Source organism: Astatotilapia calliptera, chromosome 3 (assembly GCF_900246225.1).
Source record: "Astatotilapia calliptera chromosome 3, fAstCal1.2, whole genome shotgun sequence".
NCBI lineage: Eukaryota > Metazoa > Chordata > Actinopteri > Cichliformes > Cichlidae > Astatotilapia > Astatotilapia calliptera.
The window spans coordinates 25,173,882-25,188,842 of record NC_039304.1 but is presented as its reverse complement, the minus strand read 5'-3'; the positions used below and the strand labels follow the sequence as shown (position 1 = coordinate 25,188,842).

The following is a 14,961-nucleotide window of genomic DNA, read 5'->3' as shown; positions in this document are numbered from 1 at the left end:
TCTGACTCAACTTAAATGCAGACTTCACTGTAAGACCGGCACTTGTCTGGTTATAGAGTAATAACAAAAAGAAGAAGATTTCATTAGTCATCCCAAGAAAAACTGTTCCCTGTGTGCGTGTTTTTTTTAAATATGTGTTGCTTTTAATTACGTGTAAGAAATCTATGAGAAATCGGGCCTTTGCTCCCTAACTCTGTGCCCTCAGTCGCAAGTTTCAGGTCAAAGTGAATATGTTCATTAATTGGACGGGAGTATTGAGGGTACACCCACTGGCTGTGGTGTCCAGAGATGGGCAGTAACGTGTTACTTGTAACGCATTACTGTAATCTGATTACTTTTTTCAAGTAACGAGTAAAGTAAGGGATTACTATTGCAAAAACGGTAATTAGATTACCGTTACTTTCCCGTAGTAACGCTGCGTTACTGCGTTACTAAAACCGTGATTTTTTTTGCGAGAATGTCTCACGATAGTGACGTAAGCGAGTGCGCCGTTAGTGACAACAGCTGTGTGCAGATCAACAATGGATCACATATCGATTGTGAGAGAGTATGAGCGTGCAGCGTTTAAAGCGTGGAAGTACTGACCTTACTTTGAGTTTGATTCCATAAAAAGTGACAAAAACATTAGCGTCCATCGTGCGTGGGAAGAAAACTTCTTTTTACAGCGAAAAAAAATCCTAAACTTCCGAGCAAGCACCGAGTGCGCTACCACGTAATGGGGAACTCACAGAGAAACTCGCGGATTCTTCCACTGACCGCGGCACACCTGCACCAGGGTGAACCTGCGCCTGCCGTACTCCTGCTTTACAGGTGAAAATAGAGCAACAGGACCGCTGAGTCTTTGACTTTATTTATGTTCTGCTGTGTTTTACTTGCATCTATTTGAAAGACTGAGTGTAAACACAAAAAATATTTTATTTCATGTGCTGGAATGTGCAGAAAATAGGTTTAAATGTTAAACAAATTACTTCCAGTCAGAGAATGTTGCATATAATTACATTTTTGCTTGATGCATAAAGTTAAAAGATTAAAACTGATAAAACAAGTTTAAAAAAGAGACTTTTCCATTTGATTACATTTTGTATGATGGATTATGTAGAAAAAGTAGAATTGGGCTGAAAGATCTATCGCTTTATCACCTATTCAGGTTGTAAATCGTGTTTTTAAAAAGTAGCTAAGTAACTAAGTAATTAATTACTTTTGAAAATAAGTAATCAGTAAAGTAACTGGATTACTTTTTGGGGGAAGTAATCAGTAATTAGTTACTGATTACTTTTTTCAAGTAACTTGACCAACACTGGTGGTGTCCTCACATTCTCAACACGGTGGTTACTAGTAATTGTACTAGTAGTAACTACTAGTACAGTTACTAGTGATTGTGTGACACTGTGTTTACCTTTTCTCCTTTCACTCCACTGCAGTCACATTTGGATCCTGCACATCCATGGCAAGCCTGTTTAAAAAAACAAAACAAGAGAAAGACAAATGAGCGTCTTTGGACTTTTACTTAACCAAAAAAAAATCAGCGACATTTCCAACGATGAATAAAACTAGCAATTACATTCCAGTGTTCTGAAAATAGAGGCTCTAAAGTCACTTTTTCCAATTCCATAACAAGCGAAAGATTCCCAGGAACAGACACAAATACTTTGGAGGTTGCATCAGGAAGGGCATCCAGTGTAAGAGTCCACCAAATCAAACGTGTGGAGGAAGCAGGTAAAAGCTAGAAAGCAGCTTTCTGGGTTCTGAAAATGTGTCTGCCACGTCTCCTTTTTGTCCTAATTTCCTGCCAAATCTGCAGCCTCAGCCATGTAAAATCAGTCAAACTCCTTTCCAGAATTGTAAAACCAAACAGTAAATTTAGTAAACTTCAGCAAGTGCTTCAGCATGCCACCGGGGGGCGCTGCATAATTACACTTTGCACATTACAGCACATGTCTTCCCACAGAGGAACAGCAAGGTCAGCGGATTCACCTGCAGGTTTGTTTACTGATGAGATCGCAGCTGCAAGGTTGGCGAGGCCAAACAGTACTCTAAACTCAAATCAAATAAAGCTTTTATCTCACAGAGAGCACGTTTATCTTCCAAAATACTTCACTTCTTCCCATCCGTTAGACTTTGGATTCACTTTTTGTGAAGGACTAAAGACTGAGAGAGTTAAGAAAAACTAGGAGGGAGGGATGTATGCATGGGTGGATGGGTGGAGTGGGAGTGCCAAGCTCCTGATTAACTTTTCCCATGCCTGTTGACACAGTGAATGCCAGACGGGCATCAATTGCACGCATGCCAGGCAGCCAGGCTGTGAGAAAGATGGAGAGGCAGAGAGCGCACGAGAGAGGACAGACGGGCGGACATTCTTCTGTGTCTGCAAAAACGTTTTCGTGTCCGTCTTTGAGCTGACGCTTTTCACGGTGTTCTCGTTTTACTGACACGGAGGGGACGCAGCAAACTCTGAGTGCATTTCCTGGTTCATCAGTTTATCATTAAGTCTAAGAAATTGGAAAGATTCTGGAATAAAAGGCAGTAAACATGCAAAATTGTCTTATTGTTATTGTTCTTAATTTAAACCTTCTTATTTGAATTTCTTCCCTGTAGGTTTTAGTCTTTGCAAGGAACTGAAGTAATGTCTTAAAAATGCACTGACATTTTGACTCATGTTAGCTGTTTAATAATGCAGATTTTGTGTCATTGTAAACTGATTTCATTCCTGTGATTTAGATTGTTGGCTTAAGAAAAACAGGCAATATGAGGTTGTGATATTTGTAACATTTTTTACTTTAAACTGATAAGGATCAGCTAATGTGTTGCCAACAGGGAAGTCACAGAATGCTATGCAACCCATATTATACTTGGTAGCTTGTTTAATTATCATTTACTGGCCATTACAAATTCAGATACCAAAAGGTTGACAAATAACTAATGCTGGGCGATAATATCGGCCCTGCCAATATATCGATCTGGCTGCAGTGCGATTGCACGGTCTTCCAAAGAGTATCGTGGGCCATGATGATCAGAAAAGCATCTGCCAATATGTGCAATCAAATACAACTGGAAATACAATATTCTAAGATCAAGTACCCACAATTAAGCCAACGTGGAACTGCAGCTCCTCTAATATCCACTCCATATGCGAGTGACTCCTCATAGACTCCAATAAAAACTAAACAGGTTTGATTTTTCTTTTTTTGAACAACTCTTTGATTTATTTTTGTTAAGACTAAAAAACAAGTCTGTTACTGACCCTTTCCCCCCTTTTTTAACTCGACCTTTTTCACTTCCACAAAGTGAAAGGGCCTGGGGTCAAAAATCAAGGCTATAAAATTGAATTTCACAATTAATCTTTGGCACATTAAACCTCACACAGTTTACCGTTTGCATTTCTGTGTACACATTTAAAACAGTGCATACATGTTTACATTACATTTGCCGCTTTCCAGTGTGTGTGTGTGTGTGTGTGTGTGTGTGTGTGTGTGTGTGTGTGTGTATAGATAATATGCCCTTGGTTATATAAAAATCAAGACAGTCCTACTATCCTGAGCTGCATGAAGGCCAAAGCAAGGCATTTGCATGATTTTATCTCACAACTGGTGCAAAGTGCTGTCTGGGATCACAGAGGGATCACCAGTAGACACACACACACATGCCTAAATACATCTGTGTGTGTCTCTGTGTACGTGGGGGTGTTTTTACAAGCCTTGAATCTCCAAATTAGCCTCTGGTCTGCTTCAGCTCAATGCCGTCTGTTCTCCCACGCCCATGCCTGCAGCTCAGGCTCCATCCTTCTCTGCATCCATCTGTTTTTCTCCACACTCATCCCTCTTTTCTCCACTCTCATTTAACCAAAAAAGCATGACCGAGCTTGTTTGCTCTTAAAATAACTGAAACACTCAGCTACTCTCGAATAACCTGGAGATGTCCACTTAAACCAGCAACAGAGCTGATTTGGACTTGGTTTGTTCTTATAGTACTAGTATAAGTGGACTATAAGTGAACTTTCAAACTAAATGTTATTTGACCTGTATGTCCTGCCTAATAAAGCCTTTTCTCATGTGCAGACTGAATTTGCAATTAATTATTAATGATTAATCTCTGTCTCTGTTCCACAGCATGTCTTTTGTCTTGCCTTCCTCCCCTCACCCTCAGACAGTGATGGCTGATGGCCGCCCCTCCCTGGTTCTGCTGGAGGTTTCTTCCTGATAAAAGGGAGTTTTCCTTCCCACTGTCACCAAGTGCTTGCTTCTACGGGGTCATATGATTGTTGAGGCTTCTTTCTTATATTTTAGGGTCTTTACATTACAATATAAAGCACACTGAGCACACTACATAATTAACCATGTATCAAGATATCTGGGTATACTTCCACTACTCAGCCTTGTTGCTGTCTTTCCCAATGGTTGCTTCTAGTGTGCAACGAATGGACAGAAATTGCCTGCCACCAAAAATATTTTTCTTCTCATAGACCACCATTATACAAAAAAAACATTTACAAAACTGTCCAGCTAGGCTGCAAGGCTGCATATATATGTATATTTGCAAATAATAAAAACAAGCCTGGCAATCACTTGTGCAGTGATCCCTAAAAGAGTGGGCCACTTCCCCCAGCAGGGCTGTAAAAGTACAGCAGGTGGGTCAGGAGCAGTCATTTACAAAAATAAAAATGCTTTCATTTTAAATTTCATAATTACTTTTGAAATGATCATCTACCATTTATGATTCAGTATTTAACTAAAAACAATGTAAAACTAATTAATAAAAAGCTCTGATATTTATTTCTGATATTTATTTATCGCTCATTTGATCCAAAAAGTATCCAGTGACAAGATCAAAATGAATCAGAGAAAAGACAAAGAAAAGAAGTGCTTTAAATAAGTCTGGTGGGTTCATCAGAGTTTGGCACATAAAGTGTTCAATGTTCTTCAGAAAATGTTCAGATTTCAAATTTAACTGAAATGTTAATCCGGAAAAGGAAATTTGCCTTTCTCAGCGTAAAAGCTGTAAAGGTGGCCGAGATCTTCTTCTACATCCACGAACATGATGTTTGATTTCAAGTAACAGGTGTGTCCGAACACCGTCTGCCACTCTGCTGCCAGAAATCTTCACTTTATCACACAGAGGATGCCACTTATAAAGGTGTTTACTTTACAGCAAATGTGGCTAAAAATAAAGGGTGAACTAAGAAGAAACCAGGTGGCTTAAAAAAACGCAGCGTTAAAAGATCCTTCTCCCTTTACATGCTGTTCACTCCCTCTCTCTTTGCCCCCACAGCACTGAGGGGGCGTGTAATCCACTTAGAAAGGTCAGTGAACTGCAGATATTTGCTCTACTCTTTCTTTCTTTTAACTCTCTTTTAACCCAGCTTAATTTTTCCCCTCACGCCAACCAAGCAACCAGGCCTGAGCAGAGCTAAAGCTACCAGTGATCTCCACTGGAGGTCTGTATAGGACCAGAAAACTGCAGCGGTGCAGCTCCGACACTGAGAAGCAGGACTACCAGGAAACAGCACCAGACTGCAGTTAATGTAGCTCTTCCTAAAAGGAGACATAAAGGTCTATGAACAGTATTTACGACATATTTCAACTGTGTTACGTATTCATAAATTCAGTATAAATGAAACGAATTGTGCTCTACTCTTTTGGAGCACTATGTGTGCTACTTTAATGCTTAAATTTGCCTATTTTCATGTGAATCTGCACATAAATGCACATAAAGTTCCCAAAAAGTAAAAAAGTGAGTTAAAGTAGGTCAAACGTATTTATTCAGCACCTTTCAAGATAAACAACACAACGATTCTAAAAGTACATTCACAGGTGTGTACAAAGTGATGGACACACGATCCAGGTGAGATTGGGTGAGTTGACAAGGAGAAAGAGGAGGAGGAGGAAGGAAGGCACGTACCCGAGGATTAGACTGGCGAGACTGGAATTCCCCCCGACACTCATAAAAGAGTGACGATTAGACACGTATAGACGCTGCCCTGCCATGAGCACACACATATGCGTTAATGTAGCAGACAAACAGACACAAACACTCATAGACAGCACACACAGCTGCACAGACAGAAAGAGAGCAAGTCCTCGTTTTGAACATCGTTAAATGACGCCTGTTTTCTTACACCGATCACGGCACAAAGCGTGTTCGCTCCGGTCCGCTGGAAAGACGTGGGTGTCTAATCTGGTTCAATCGTCGCCATCCGAGCTAAACCAACCATCAAGAGCAACTTACTGTCCGATTATTTTTGATTATCTTGCTTCTTGAAAATTGAACTTTGTAAAAAGTTAGCTTGAATAACGCAACTGCAGCAAAGCGACACAAGATGGTACCTCTTTTCTTTTTAAGAGAGCTGAGCTGAGCTGATTTTTGACTGACATGATAGCCATTAACAATTTATGTTTGCACTTGAGGTGAACTGGACTCGGTGCAGTCGACTCTCGAATGACTGGCATCGCAACTCAGACGCAATCACCATATCAGAGCTGGTATAGGGGGTAAAAAGGGGGTCCGTCAGAAAATCTCATCTCCTGGTTGCTGCAGCTTCTTCCTCCCAGATAAGATCCATGCCATCCATGTATTGATGTGTCACTGAAATGGCAGTAAAGAAAGACCAGCTTATTCATGCCTGTGAAAACAATAAATGACATCCAAGTATCGGTGTCATTTACAGGCTTCTGTCGTTCAGGAGCTAAAGCAGGTCAACTACCAGTCAGAAGGTGTTTTGAGCCCTTGTTCTAACATTCTGCATGTGGAGCGAGATGCTGCACCCTATACAAGTGTGTGAAAGTTAGGTTAAAAGTGCTTGTGTGAATGGATGAATGAGACTCGTGGTAAGAAACCACATGTGCAGGCAGAAGCACAACAAGAGTGAAGTCAATCAATGAAAAATTGGAGCGGCCCTGATAAATGATCCTACAAGATGTCGTCATCTGATCATTTAAGTGTCTCACTCAATGGTTGTTGGAGACGCATGAATACATCATTAGTGTTGCAGAAGCCTTAACATCTTTCCCCTCTTTTCTGTGCACCTTTTGAAGTAGCTGAAGTTGTGCTAGAAACCTCTGCTCATTTGAAAGATTTTGATACATCGCCCACCTTTGATGGTCAGTGGATTATAGAGCGAGAGGAAGACGGTGGATGCTTCCGTGTGTTCATTTCAAATAAGCAGTAAATAAATGACCACAAACATTAAAGGTTTTTGCCACATGTGAGCAAATCTGTGGCTTTATAGTTTCCTGATAGTCCAAATACGGAAAAAATAGCCACATCCTGTTACGGAGACTGGACAGACCATCTAACATGAAACGGTACCGCGATATTGTGAAGGTGCTGTTTCGTGTCTGAGCATACATCTGTCCCAGTCCATGTGTGTGTGTGTTTACGGTGAATGGCAGTCCAGGCTCCAAACCGCTGATCCCTTTCATCACGGTTGGACTTTGACTACTTCAAGATGCCCTAAATGCGACGACCAAACTAAATATTTTGGATTTGACAAAAAATCCAGACGTGTGTGCTTTGACTCAGTGGCTCTCAGGAGGAGGAAGACCTCCCCGACCGATGAACGCAGCGTGTCAAACTCATTCGCGCACACATTACACGCCATCGTGCCACAGTGCCAGTCCTGGAATTCCATTGATATTCCTGGGAATTCCTCCTTTTTCCACCCCTCAACACAACTTTGGTTCCTTTCTTCTCTTTTCATTTGGCCTAACTAGTGTTGACCCCTGTGACCTCCTGCTGAGAGCTCCTTCAGGGCTGCTGACCACCATCCGTCCAGCCCTACCCACACTGTATGACCCTTTTACTGTGTGTTACATTTAGATACAAATACTTTCTTATTACCTCACCTAAAATCCTGTTTCAAATAAAAACGGGTTTTCCAACTGATCACTCTGCAGCTGAGCAAGTCAGAAATCTGTTTTTTCCTCATTTGAATCCAACAATAAAACTTTAAACATTACAAAGGATATCCAGTACAAGAGGATGTTAAATCTTACCTGCATGTGTGATGTTTCATTACAAACACATTAAAATGTATTAAGCCAATGAACAAATTGTATATATTTAAAGGAACCTTGAGTAGAACCTTTTATTTTCAGAATAGGATCCAACATGAGAACAACAGTGAACTCAGGAGACAAATACACAGCAAATCGTTGTAGTGATGTAGGACATGTAGAGCATTGCTGGGAATAGAAGAGGATGAGGTGCTGAGGGGAGCCCTAAAGGAAGCAGCCGAAAGAACAATATGAAAAAGAAGAGAAAGAAAATCAAACAACAATATCAACATGCTTTCCTTTTCCCATAGACTATGTTTTAATAAATAAATAGAGTTAAAATTTGGACATAAAGTTTATGTCCCAAAAAAATGTGTGACTTAAAAGATATTTTAAATCTTAAAAGATATTTCTAAATAGATTTACTGTTAAAAAAAAAAAATTAAATAAAATAAGAAGAAAAGAAAGAATCTTTAGCGCCCTCTGCTGGACAACCTGTGCTAGTCTGTTTCAGTGCTTTTGGCACAGTACATGCTACAAACATTTGGAACTGATAAACCAACATTGGATCAACGTATCAAGCTCTGCTAAGTAACCCTAAACATCTGTTGCGCATCATTTGAGAGACGCATTAATTAAAGTAGTTTCTACAGAACTGAAGCCTGCTGGGATCACACATAGAAACAACCCTTTATCCTTTACATCTGTAAAAACACACGTCACCCTCTGCTCCATGCTTTCATCTAGCAATGGGGTTTTTGTCTTTAACTTGTACTGAACCAAAACAAAAAGACTGTTGTGGTGCTGCAGTGATTAAACAGATGGAGGAGGTGTTTTAGGCATGTTCATCATAGACGTTCCAGCGAGGCGGGTAATACTTAATAATAGTTTTTTGTTTTGCAGCAAACGGACTAAAATTTCCTTATCCTTCACAGTGGGTTTTTCACACAAGGGGAGTTTTTTTTTAATGTATCAATCAGACAGACTCTGCTGAGAAGGACGTGAGCGTATTCTCATAGACGTCCTGAAATCATGTCTGCTTTGGCCTCTGATATCAGGAAAATCTCAGTGCACATAAGCAGAAATGCTGAATGTACAGCAGGTAGTGACGAGAATGAAAAACGACTGAGTCAAAAAGACACTGACAGTCTTTTTTGATACTATTCATGAGTCCAACTGAAATCCAAAGTGAGCATAGTTTGAAGTGAGTTAATTGGAGTGAGTATAATGGACACCACTGGTACTAATTTCAAAGAGGAGATGCTATATTGAGGTCATGTATTGTAGTTAAGTGTCAGCAGAGGGCATTATCTATTTGTGAGCTCAGCGAGCTGTGAAACATGGCGACTGAAAGAAGCGTACAAAATGTTTGGGAGTACTTTAGGTTTAGACCCACAGCCAAAATGAGCCAGAAACTGTGTGGTGTCTGAGCCTTTAACTAAATATGCTAATGCTTCAAAGTGCATTTGCGTTTAACATAAGTCCTCCAGCAATAATTGGCATATCAAGATTGAAAACCAATGTGAGACCCAGGCAGGCCAAGCCATGTGGAGCCTATAACAATGTTGCCCATTTGGAATGTGGGTACCCCACAGTGGATTGCCAACTGTGGGCCATGTAGTTCTGCCTGTAGTGCATCAAATGTTTTAACATAATACCTGAAGCATCATTACTATTTAATGCAGTATACAAGTGTGGAGTGTGAAATGTTACAAATAACTAACAAAATGTTGTAAATAATGAGAAATCATGAAAGGTACCTAATGCTATCTGTCCATCTTCATGGATTTGTGTGCTCATATAAGCACAGATCATTTAACAGTTGAATTTTAAGCTCTTATTACCGCTACATATTTATCAAAACTGGTGCACATCTACATGGCAAAGGAATATGCACCATTACGAATAAACTGGTAGCTTTTCTCAGTACTTACGCCATCAAATTCTTTCAATTACCTCATGTAAGCAGAAAGATTTGCAGTCTCTCCTCTTGGAGACAACCTGCCATAGTGCAACCAGGCCTGGCTGGGACTGGCCCTTTTATACAACAGGTTCAGACATGTCCGACTCCTCGCTCTACATACATCAACACTTGGCACGTTGTGATGTAGTTAGGGGCAACGAGAAATTAGAGAGGGGCGCGGCGGCTTGCCAGCTGAATACCTGGATATGTGTAGCCCGGGGATAGACTGAGAGCAGGCAGGTAAGAGAGGGTGGAGGAATGGCAGGAGACAGTCTGATGGAAATAAAGTGTTAAGTAAGATTACTGAAAACTGGCAGAGGGAGGGAAGGTTGTGATTTCACTTCACATTTGAATAAAATCAAGCATGGCTGATTATAAACAAACAAAACTGTGTGCTGCGGGCTCCAAGCTGTTAGTCTATAAGTCAAAAATTGCAAATATGTGCGGCCTCAAGGAGCATGTACAACAAAATGGGTCACGTTCCTCCTTGGACGAGTGCAGCTATCACTTGGACCAAAATTTGCAGGAAATGTACAGTGTTGTGCAAAAGTCTCGAGCCATTCCTAGTAAAGGGAAACGAGGAGAAACGCTGAGGATGGAGGAATTACACGACGACTGGACTGGAAAACATTGGCAACAGGTTTTATAGAGTGATGATTCCAATAATTTGGTTTAAATCATCATCAGTATGTCTAAGAAAGATGACGAGAGAGGAACAACTGGGAGTGTCTACAGATATCTGTAAATCATGGTGACTCCAAACACACTGCCAGTGCAGTTAAAGCATACATGGATTGAAAAACCCTGAACGAAACACTACCAGGCATGGATTGGCCTCCCCAGAGCGCAGGCCTCAACATTACTGAAGCAATGTGAGATTATCCAAAGACAGTTAACATCCAAAGAGCTCTGGATGTCATCAAGAGGTCTGGAGAACTAGAAAAGAAATTACAAGAAAGCTGCTAAAGAGAGTTCAGAGCACTGAAGAGTAAATGTGACCTACCCAAAACCTTTACCTAACAAATATCTGGTTCCTTTTCCGCTATTAAGGAATCTAACAGAAACACTCATCCAAATGAATCACAAGAAGCTATAATTTACCTCAAAGCTAAGCCAAATTTTACACGAAAGCATGAAAGTGTTCCTCCACACTCACATAAATGGAGTCAGTTTACCACTGCTAAACTGTTCCTGTGTGCCACAGCGAGAGCTTCATATTTAACCTGTAACTCCTGCTGCAGACAAAACAAGATCATACCGTCTGTTCTAATATCTGCGAGAATGTGAAACAGAGGGAAGGGACACAAACAGCTGTGCTCTGTTCACGATACTGTAAAACTTTTTTTTCCTTTTGGATTTCAGATGATAAGAGTTTATGATGCAAAGATTAGGGATTAGCAGCTGAGCCTTTTGCACTCATTCACCTGCTTCATGCTTCTGCTCTTTAAGGCCTGTTTTTGTGCACATCTAGGTTTATTTGGTTTACCATATTTTCTGAACGGCCCATTTTTGGCATTTTAAAGGATTTTATTGGTCTTACAGGCAATCCCCGCTGTGCACTGTGAGGCAGTTGTAACACTTTTTGTTGTAGTATCACTCAAACTGATTATGTGCCACTGCAGTACGATTTCCCCACATAAACACTACAAATAATAACAGAAAATGCTCCTTTAATGAGCTAAATTTGACCCTGTGCTCTAATTCAGACACGCTGCCTGCGATTTAGTGGCGTTTGTGTGCGAGTTACGTTTAAACTGTGAGCGCTGAGAGTGGTGCTTAGCAGCGGTTTGGTTCAGATCCCCTAACCTGGCTGAACATGCTCTCGCTTGCTTTTCAGACTTGAGTGATATGATTTTAAGCAAATGTGCAGGCAGGTCACAGCAGGTTCCTATCCTGCCCGTGTTTCTCCTAAATACACCCCAACCCCCTTTAAATGGCTTGTAATGAGAGCAGACAGTGAAAAGGCATAAGTGTCACAGCTGTACAGCTACCTGTTGGCATTAAGCCACATTAAAAAGGAGAAAAAGGAAAAAAAATTGTTTAAAAGGAAAAAGCTGAAAATTTAAATAGTTAAAAGTTGAAATGTGAATAGTTGGTTTTGGTATTATATGATTCATTTATTACATTTTATGTGGAGTGAATAAATAAAAGTATATTTACGGTGGCCCCTAGAGACAAAGTACGTACAAACTTCAAAACACGTAAAAACTCCAAAACATTTAAAAACTCAGACTCGCGTAAAAACTCAGAAGCACGTAAAAGAGCCGGCTCTTTTTAGTGAGCCGAGCCGAAAGAGCCGGTTCTCTAAAAAGAGCCGGAAATCCCATCACTAGTCTGTGCTGTGATAAACATCTGATATCTCAGTTGTTTTGACCTGAGGGGGTCTGTTTGTCCAGATGAGACAAAGAATGCTGCGCATTCAATGTTGATATGCACAAAGACAAATTCCTGCAGACAGAAAACAAAAATGCTCCCTTCAAATTTCATTCTGTGTTGCAATATATTGGCAATAAAGGTGGAAAAACATCCGTCTCACCACCTTTCACACAATAACACACGTCTGTTACTGTGGACTGTCTGAAACAAGAGCTAAACATTGCCTAACAGACCAGCCGGAGGAAAAGTCCTCCTACATCAACAGAATAAAAATCCAGATTTAACCTGAAGGGAGGAGGAAAAATAAGTGAGAGAGAGCGAAATCTTAAATTACAGCCTTCTGTTATTACTACTCTACTACATACAGACTGCTAAACAAAATTAGAGGAGTCAAAGCTAAAAAACAGTTGAACACCTGGAGATTTGTTGGGCTTCGCGCCACTTTCATCGTTATACCAGACGAGGAAGTCCTAAGCGCTCGAGTTAAAGGCAGCTTCTTTAAGAAGTTTCACCTCTCGTGTGAAAGGCTTCTGATGGGAAGCCCCAGACATTTAAACTCTAGTGAGGTTATCACCTCAGACATCGCCCTAGGAGTCGCACCCATCTTTTAGTACTGAAGAAGCCTTTTGGATGAGCGGTGAAACATCTTCAGGAGCCTAAAAAAGAAGTCTAGTTAAGACGACCAAGATCTGGAACTGAAAATGCACACAGATACTGCTAGCCTTGAACCTCCCCTAATTTCTTTATCATTTGCTTCTGAGGAGCCAGACTTCCTTGTAGTGGTCTCAAGCAACGGTTCTCCAGGTTGTCTAAAGGTTTTTCACTCGTTTTCACTTGTGCCTGACATTTTCAGTTTGTTAAGCCACTGAACACTCAACTATAAATCATTCAAAGACATAAAAGGGACCAACCTTAAGAGATAATTCAGTGTTGTGTTTACACATACCAGACAAGTTAGCAAAGAACCAAATTTAAATGTTATCTTTAGGCCCTTTGTTATTAGCAGACTGTCACAAAAAAACATTTTTTTCTTTACTTGAATCTATAAAAAAAGCCAAAGATGACATAAAAATAGCATTTTTGCACCAATTCCACCGATTCCCAAAAACTATTAGCTGAAAACTTGGCATACTGACCCAGTATGAACCTTCCCTCAGGTCATCTGGATCCGGTCTTTTATCAGTTCCCAGAGTCAGAACCAGACACAAAGAAGCTGCATTCAGCTTTTATGCTCCTTATATCTGGAACAAACTCCCAGAAAGCCTCAGATCAGCTGAAACACTCAGTTTATTTAAATCCAGGTTGAAGACTCACCTGTTCTCAGCTGCATTTGAATAAAGCACCAAATCCACACTTTTAAGCTTAAATTTCAAAACTTATATTTTAACTACTGATTTTATCTACTGTTCTGATTTTATCTACTGTTTTTTTTTGTTGTTGTTGTATTTTTTAATCAATTTTAAATCATGCTTTTTATTGTTTTTGTTTTTTAATGTCTCTGTAAAGCACTTTGAATCACCTTGTTGTTGAATTGTGCTATATAAATAAACTAGCCTTGGCTTGCCATATCTCAGCATGGTGTGCACTGTGTCCTTAAAACAGTGAGAGAAATTTGAGGAAGAGGGGTATACGCATAAATTAATGAATGCATTACTAAGCAGTGGATCCTGTGATTTTATGCCCTGCCTCTCTGCTATATCACTCAGCGATGTGAAAAATGCTCAGACACAGCAACATGTTGAACATTATCCTGCGACTGCTTACTAAAGGCTTAGCTGCATACCAGCCGGCACACTGAACTGAGATTAACTAAGACAGGCTGTCCTGAGCCTGCTGCCCTAAACTGAATGATTACAACCAAACATTACCTTGAACTAGTCCCAACACGAAGACTATAACAAAGTCTCAACCTTCAAGCAGCTCTTTACAAGGTGTTTCCCCAAACTGTACTAAACTTCTTACAAGTCCAAACACACGCACACTAAAACACAGCAGCCTACATCTCAGTGTAAAGTACAAACAGTATGTGTTTATCAGGATTTTATATGACTCTAGTGTAATACGGGTTAAAAAACACAGATATTAAAAGAGTGAGATCTTTCGCGTCCAGACTGGATACAAATAATCTGAACTGTGGCGATGCTGTCAGCTAACTCCCCACCACACCAAAGTTTAGCTAAGAAGTAGTATAGTAGGCTTTGAGCTCAAAGGTCTCAATAAAGAGTGAGAAAAACAAATCATGGCTGACTTCAGTTTTTCATTTCTGGACTCTGCTAGAGCAGCTCTGAATGAGTCACAGTTAGAAATAATCCTGTTTTATTTCTATACTGGGCCTCTGTTCAGCCCTGCCATTCACTCTCTGGTTGAAACAGGCCATTTTAGCACCTCAGTCTTTCAGATAACTTTCTTCTGATTTGTTGCCCCTCATAAACAGGTTTAAGCAGCAGGTGGGTGGGTTTCTGTACTCATAGGCAGAGATTTGTGTCTGCAATGACCGCACTGGGGACATCCCCATTCAATGACATCATAAAGAGCCAAAGGCAGAAAAAACCCTTTTAGCTCAACTAGGATCACTTTCACAAAGACCAGGTGTCGACAACCCTCAACATCAAAAGAGCCATTTTAGCTCCTCCT

At 40.4% G+C, this 14,961-nt stretch overlaps 1 protein-coding gene across 2 annotated transcripts in view; it reads right to left on the bottom strand.

Moving 5' to 3' along the window:
* The window catches only part of col4a5 (collagen, type IV, alpha 5 (Alport syndrome)), a 62,124-nt gene that overhangs the window by 34,127 nt on the left and 13,036 nt on the right, over positions 1-14,961 (bottom strand). For both annotated transcript variants that reach the window (XM_026162557.1, XM_026162558.1), the window contains exon 2: positions 1,397-1,453. In XM_026162557.1, the coding sequence (XP_026018342.1) occupies positions 1,397-1,453 (57 nt within the window). The remainder of the gene's footprint in view (positions 1-1,396; positions 1,454-14,961) is intronic.